This window comes from Monopterus albus, unplaced genomic scaffold, assembly GCF_001952655.1.
Source record: "Monopterus albus unplaced genomic scaffold, M_albus_1.0 scaffold363.1, whole genome shotgun sequence".
Lineage (NCBI taxonomy): Eukaryota > Metazoa > Chordata > Actinopteri > Synbranchiformes > Synbranchidae > Monopterus > Monopterus albus.
Window position 1 is genome coordinate 192,612 of NW_018128243.1, and position 7,823 is coordinate 200,434.

At 43.0% G+C, this 7,823-nt stretch overlaps 1 protein-coding gene across 3 annotated transcripts; it reads left to right on the forward strand.

The window, feature by feature from the left end:
- The first annotated feature begins 107 nt into the window (after positions 1-107).
- cyb561 (cytochrome b561) lies at positions 108-7,288 on the forward strand. 3 transcript variants are annotated; one of them, XM_020585390.1, is made up of 6 exons: positions 108-202; positions 2,568-2,778; positions 5,342-5,440; positions 5,596-5,699; positions 5,817-5,974; positions 6,910-7,288. In XM_020585390.1, exons 2-6 carry the CDS (start codon positions 2,571-2,573, stop codon positions 7,100-7,102), a joined length of 762 nt encoding a protein of 253 aa, XP_020441046.1. In that variant the 5' UTR covers positions 108-202; positions 2,568-2,570; the 3' UTR covers positions 7,103-7,288. The 3 variants fall into 3 exon arrangements, with proteins under 3 accessions (XP_020441046.1, XP_020441047.1, XP_020441045.1); XM_020585391.1 differs by lacking the exon at positions 108-202 and adding an exon at positions 205-279; XM_020585389.1 differs by lacking the exon at positions 108-202 and adding an exon at positions 510-832.
- The last annotated feature ends 535 nt before the right edge of the window (positions 7,289-7,823 follow it).

Genomic DNA, 7,823 nt, shown 5'->3' on the forward strand with positions numbered 1-7,823 from the left:
CGCATTTTGTTATGCCCTCCACACCCCCTGCTGTCACATGGGTTGGGCTTGTACAGAAAGGGATCCAAAACACACACACAGAGGGGGGAGAGAGAGGGGAGGGGAGGGGGAGAAGGAAGGAAGGAAGGAGGGAAGGCGGATCTGTGAGCCCTGACTCCAGGACTTCCTCAGCAGACCAGAGCAGAGCAGAGCCTGCAGCGCAGTAAGTTGTCCTATTTAGCGCCATCCACTGTTAATTTTTCCTGGTTTATTTTGCCCTGTTGAAGTTGGCCACTTAATGTAAGTGACCTCGGCAGAGCACAAGTCAAATAGTGTGTTCTTTAGTCTGAAATCTAGTGCAGCGTCTCGGCTGACCCTCACACTGGGCCAGGTAACAGGTGACAGTCGGAGTTAAACAGTAGCCTATAATTTCCTATAGGCCTAATACCCTCGTGCATGTGGCTGCGTGGTCGTTGCTTTATGCTGCGTCTGGACGGAGAATCCTGACAGGGGAGAGTGAGAACTGACTTCACCGACGTTATAATAGCCTGATGACTTTCAGCTGGACACTTAATCCACTTCCACTCACGTCCGCCCTAATCTTAACATCGCGTATATGGAATAAGCGACGTCATGCTGATAGAAAACGCGGTCAAAAAAGAGCAGATGTTTTTCCAGCGGTTCGTTGTTCTGCAGGAGCTTTGTGCTGTCTGTTTGTAGGCTATTAGGCAAAGACAAACATATCGTTGCGAAACGATTTACTCCTGTAAACTAAGCAGCCTTATATGCGCTTAACCTTTTCAGTCTGCAGAATAGCACCTTGCATGCAAGTAATGACGTAAGCTCAAGTTAGGTAAGTACATTTTTGTGGTACTTGTATTTATGTCAATGATCCGGCAATATAAAAATAGGCTGTGCAGTATATAACACTTCTAAATAAAGAATACTTTTACTTCGGCCATTTTATTAGATACAGCTGTACAATTGTATGCCAGTCAATGCAACACTTCCACCTTAAACATCTCTTTAAGAAGCTAAAAATGTTTGTTTTTGGTCATAAATGTATAAATTCAATATATGCTTATTATTAAAGCCAAGCTTAAAGGTGGTGGTGTACTGGACTACATTATATTTAGAGGTGTCTCTATATGTTTGTCCTCCCCAGCTACATACTCTATATAAAAAGGGTCAGAATATTAGGAACATGTCTGAATATATTGTAGTCCAGTACAGCACCACCTTTAACTATGACCTCAATGATAAACATATAATTGTATTCATAGATTTATGAAAATTTCACCAAAACCCGAGACATTTTGAGCTTCATAAACACAAATGTTAAGATGGAAGTGCTGCATTGAATTGCTTACAGGTGTACCTAACAAAGTGGCTTGTGAGTGTACAGTATATTGTGCTGATAATAGCACTAGCCGATCAAGGTCCTTGGCTTGAAAAATGACAGAAAATGACAAAAAAAGAAAACATTCACAACATCACCACACACACAGGCAGGACCAAACACATATTACGTTCTGAGCTTCTACGATCTTTTCAAAATCTGTGGAAAATCTGCGGTGGTGTCTTCTGGGCCTGATTAGAAGCAATAATTGTGGCCAAAATGCTTCTTATAGTAAAACATATAAAAAATAAATAAATAATTAAATAGGCCTACATGTAGCTTATGTTAAGAAGTGAAAAGTACAGCAAAAGCTTTATAAGTGCTGGAAACAGTTATTATGTAAAGAAACAAAAACCTGTACTGAAACCTGTACGTGTGTTACAAATTATAAGCATCAGAAATGTAAAGTACGTAAAACAAAAAGGAGTGTGTGCATTACACTGCAAATATGCAGACAGTATAGGAATAGGTATTAAAACAGGGCTGGAGATGTAGTCTGATAGTGTCATGCATGATAACAAGCCTCATCAGTGTCCAGCAGTAAGTGAGGACTACAGAGTGATGGCCAGCAGGAGGAAGGGTGCAGTGGTAACAGGTCAATTGCTGTGATTATCCAGAAAGGCATTAACGAGGTAAACTGTATCATCCATGATGCTCATTTGCCTGAGCAGCTTCTGTCTGACACCTCCATCAGAGAATTAAGTTCCCCTGGAGGAATGAAACCAGCCACACTGTTCATCCTGTGGCTTTACATCACATTAGGGCTGTAATCTGATTAAAGAGGCCTTCATGGAACTGCAGCTGGTTTTGTCTCCAGATCAGTAATGTTAACTTTCTATGGGATGGTATATGAAAGCTTTTAAATCCATATTTTCTAGGATCCACTGACTGTACTCCAGTAGAAGTCCACGGTCTTCCTTGGCTTTGCCATGACAAATTGATACAGTATTCATGAGCCTGAATGCTCTTTACAATAGCATAGCGAGATGAACCTTTCCCCATGGGTAAAAGCTTGCTCTTGAGCCCCGTACACAAGCTATCACACATAGATTTCTGTTAAAGAAACCTGACCATTTTGTCACATGACACTCAGTGTTTGTTCGCTTTCTGTATAATTTGTTTAGTTCAGTAAATGGTACAGCCCAAGGCATCAGTTGTACTCAGCGGCCCTTGTGCTTTCCTCTCTCAGATCATGGATGATGAGTCTGCGCCACGTCCTGTTCGTCCTACGTTTACGTGGCTTGTGGGAGCGTCACAGGTGCTGGGTCTGGCATCTGTGGTACTGAGCGGTGTGTGGATGGGTCACTACCATGGGGGCTTTGCCTGGGATGGCTCAGAGAAAGAGTTCAACCTGCACCCTTTGTGCATGGTGCTGGGGCTGGTCTTCCTGCATGCTGACGGTGAGTCCACCCTGATCACAGATCGATGTTTCACCAAACAACACGTGAATGTAGCTCACGAGCCTCGATAAATAAAAAGTACCCTGCATGTGTCCTGATGATGTTACAGGCATTTTTGGCAGCAGATAGTCAGCGAGTGTCAGTGGTGGCTGCTGTTATTCGTTCCATGTCCCTTACAAAGATGAATGTGACCCATGAACAGAAAAAAACAATACTGCATCTGACAAAAAGGTCAGAATTGAGCATTAAAGCCTGTAATGTGAACATAGTGTTGGAGGGGGAAAAAGTGGATTTGGGCTAATTCATCAGGTGATGAATGTATCCAGAGTCAGTGGCGCTTAATGAAGGTAAAACATGATTACTTTGTGAGCTTAAAAAAAGAGCCCCCATGCAAAGCTGTCAGTGCAGCTGTGCGTAGTCATGGTTGCATTCATTTTCAGATAATATCTGAAAATCGAGTGAAGTCTCTTGTGTGTATATGTGTTTTGTTGAGTGTGCACTTGTGTGTTTTAACCTCAGGTACTGTTTTTCTGACCTGTTGCATTAAGCTAACGATACCCAGATGGCCATTAATTCCCCCCTCGCTCCTACCAAAAAAATCTGACTTGTACAGAGAGAGCGAGTGAGAGAATTGTTTTGATCACTGAAGAGTTGTCTGGTTTTTGTGACATGACCAGTGAAGCCGTGACAGGGTGGTCCATTGGGGATTTGAAACGAAGGCACAGAAAACACCAGCCAGCAAGCTGAGCAGCAGCCTTTTTTTTCTCCAGCTACAAAACAGAAGGCTCCATGCTACTTGAAATGATAGTGTGAAAAAGACAACACTGTTTAGCCTTTATGTGAAAATTGTAAGCAATACCCAAAGCATCTTGTTCAAGATATCCACACTTTTCATTTCCAGCATGCTGTCAGCTACTTCACGCTGTGTTTGTAGTCGTGTATCCTCCACCTGATTGTCTTCTCACTTGCTAAAAATGTCCACTTGCCAAAGGTCACCAGAGCTGATATGAGAGTCGTGTTTTTCAAAGAACAGTGACTTTAACATAACATACGGTATGCATGCTACAGTCTCATACTGCAGTGAGTCCTGAGGATGTCTGTAGTGAAATAAAAACAAAGTGAGATGTAGCTGGTTTTCTCCCTCATTGGTTTTGTGCCTGGAGCTCTCAGAACCTTTGCTAATGAGAGTAACTGCATTAGTTGAACTGGTTCAACAGGACAGCTGTCTGTTCCACAGCAAGATTACATTAGAGTGATAACAGGAAAGGTCGGCCAGACATTAGAAGTGGACTGAGAAGGATGGTTTATAAGAGATGGAAAAACCCTGGGGGGGAGTGTCACCTCTTATAGAGACACACACACACACCCCCAGTGCCAATCCAATGTCACATCTGCCTTTATTTCCTCAACACATCCACACTGATGCAGATAGTCAACAGCGCGGAGTTCTTTACAATGACTGCTACATGATCGGTTTTTGGGAATTGCCTGTCATGTTTATTCTTCCATTGTGAAGCTGCTCAGTGGAAGTGGTACAGGTGGCCAAAAGAAAGAATTTAACACACACAGCAGCTGTGTAGAGTTCAACACTTTGCTCCAGTAAGAGGAAACGGCAGGAGCCTCAAGGACGATGTTCAGGATGCTCTGTTGGCCTGGTAGGCACATCTTTACACCTTCCATATGTGCTGTAATCCTCACTTAATAGTTCTCCCGTGTCTCAGACATTATAGTATTAAAGTAATTATAAGCATAAACGTTATTGCCAAGTATTGTCAAAAGTACAAGGAATTTGACTGAAGCCCAATGGCCCCCAATGTGCACAGCAACATAACAGAATAAAACCAGAACTACGAGTAAAAAAAAATGTAACTCATACATACATACAAGTTTTAAAAAAGAGCTACTAGATGCTACATCATTGTCATCATCATTGTTGCGCAGTGGTGTTTACTACATCCTGCCATACCCCTAGACATAGACTAACTGTTCATCACTGTGATGGCCCTGGGGAAGAGACTGCATCTGTGTTTAGCTGTTTTGCCATATAGTGACCTGTACCCCTCTTCAGAGGGGAGGAGTTCAAACAGACTATGTCCAGGATATGAGGGCTCTGCAGAAATCTTCTCTGCCCTCCTGTTGAACCATGAGGTGTACAGGTCCTCCATGTAGGGCAGATTCGCACCGGTGATCTTTTCTACAGTCCTGACTGTCCGCTGGAGTCTGTTCCTGTCTTGTTTGGTTGCTAAACCAAACCAGACAGTGATGGATGAGCAGAGAACAGACTTGATGTTTCCTCTGTAGAACTGTATCAACAGTTCCTGGGACAGATTGAACTTTCTGAGCTGACGCAGGAAGTACATCCTCTGCTGTGCCTTCTTGGTGATGGTACTGAGGAACAAGCGGGTGTGGGTAGAATTTGAATTGAACGGGTAGTAAGAACAGGAAAAAGGCAAAGACTGGGTCTGAGATGAGAGGAAAAAACATGGGCTAGAAACACGACCAGGACCTAAGAATATGGCAGTCACTTCTGTTTATACAAACTTCTCTCTCTCTCTTTCTCCAGCTATCCTGGTCTACAGAGTATTTCGTCATGAGCCCAAGAAGAATGTTAAGCTGCTCCATGGCACAATTCACCTGCTTGCCCTCATCATCAGTATTGTAGGTAAGAAAGAGACAGAGGTGTGAAAGTAAAGGACTTAACACTGTGCATGTATGTGAGTGAGACAGAGCAAGAGACACCTGAACTCTTTGCCAGTGTCTTACACCTGAAGATGTTCCCTGATGCCTCTGTGTAACCCAGTTTGTGTTTCTGTGCAGGCTTTGTAGCTGTATTCGACTTCCACAGAGCAGCAAAAATCCCAGACATGTACTCTCTACACAGCTGGTGTGGCATGGCTACCTTAGTCCTGTTCTGCTTACAGGTGTACATACACACACACACACACACACACACACACACACACACACACTATTTGTAGCTCAAGTGTAATGTGGATTAAACGGTAATGTGACATTTTCATCCCCACCTTTTCTCTTAGTGGGTGATGGGTTTGCTGTTCTTCCTGTTTCCTGTTGCGTCATCATGGTTACGAGCCTCATACCTCCCCATCCATGTATTCTCTGGTCTGGTTCTGCTGATCATGGCTATAGGCAGCAGTTTGCTCGGCATCACTGAGAAACTCCTCTTCAGCATCACGTATGTTTGTCTCTCTGAGTGTCTGGAGCTGCTTGCGTTTCCATTCATCTCTTTGCTCATCGTGACAAGCATACACAATTTCATACTCAGATCCAGCAGTATCTAACCATGCGGATGGTTTTAGATTTATCTGCCCAGGTTTTGAGATATGTCATGTTCTACTGCTACACCCATACAATGGAGTTTGTGATCATTTCTTTTGTTAGAAACTACAATTTTTTTTTTGAAAATGTTTTCAATTACACCAAAAACTGCAGGTGCCAATGCTGTAAGCCTTAAAATCTTTTAATGTGGATATTATATGGGAATTACAGTGCAAGTTGAGGCACAAGGCACAAAGGGTTTGAAGTGTCAGTTACAGAGGGTCAACCCTAGCAGTAACTTAAACACCGATATGGATGGGAGAGTGAACAGTTACCCATGAGGCTGATATCAGAGATAAAATACAGTAACATGCTGGATCGTCTACCTGTGAATCCCTCACACATTTGTAAGAAATTTGAACCCATCGAAGGCTTGGCGGACTCCACCACTAACAAAGAAAACTATTATAGGCTATAGAAAGGCATTTGCTAAAATGTGCCCAACTATGGGGTCTAATTACCTGAACGTATTAAGCATTCTAACTTTAAATCTAACTATCCAGCAATGTAGAAAACTGTTGCTCAGATCCATCAACTTTTACATTTTATTTTGAAACCACCAAAGAGGACGGTGGTGACTTTATAGATACACAGATTGGCTCCGGCCATTCTGATTTACTGTACACTGAACAGATTTATCTCTTATGTTTAATACTGGAAATCCCCGTCCTGTATCTGTGTGTATCCCTTTCTCCCTCTGTTACTGTATGCTTTTCAGTCCCATCTGTGTTTATATTTGGTGTCTGTCTCTTGCTCTATCTCCTCAATATCGCTCTGTCTTTCTGGGCCCAGGCTGACCTACTCCACGTTCAACCCAGAGGGGGTACTGGCTAACGTTTTGGGGATCCTTCTGGTGTGTTTTGGGGTGCTGCTGGGCTATCTGATCACCAGGGAGGAATACAGACGCCCGCCCAACCCAGAGGAAGAATCTCTGTCTGTACACTTCAAGACTCTGACCGAGGGGGGCTCGCCCACCACGCCCTAATCTCTAGTCACCTGACACTCCCACCGTTGTTTGGATATAACGGTGTCCTACCAACAGACTAGCCTCTGCTACCAGTCTCTGTTAATATCTAGCTGCAAAGTCATCCGTTTCCATGAATGTGGTCAGAATGTTTAGGCTTTGTTCAGTGAGGTCAATAAAAATCCCAGACAAGAGCTTTAATGATTATCTCGGGCTCCTGTTAACTTACCAACCTGACCCCATCTTACAGACTGCTGAACTTTCCAAGACTATTTTATTTTTGTGATTAATGGAAGAAGCACAGTACTGTAAATGTCCACTGTAGTATCACACAAAATCAGCATCTCTAATATATAAATTTAACATTTTATATAGGAATAGCAGAGACAGACAGGTCCTCATTTAATCCGGCTTTAAGTAGGAACACAAGCAGCCCAGGTTGACCAGTTAAAGTTCTTTTGTTCTCCATGTAGCCACTGTAATCCTGACATCTAGAAGGCACAGTGTACCTTCAGTGGCAACATGCAGCTTAAACTCTTTGTCCTGAATTAACTAGATTTTCTAATGGATTACTACAGTATCTGTGGACTCCCACTGAAGTACTGCACAGTCCTAAAGAGATTCAAACTTGGTCCATACCCATTTCTTCAACACCTGACCTGACTTGACTGAATCCAGCTGGAACTGCCAAGCATGGCACCCAAACCTGACCTGAAGCTTTATTTTTCACTTGTCACTGACT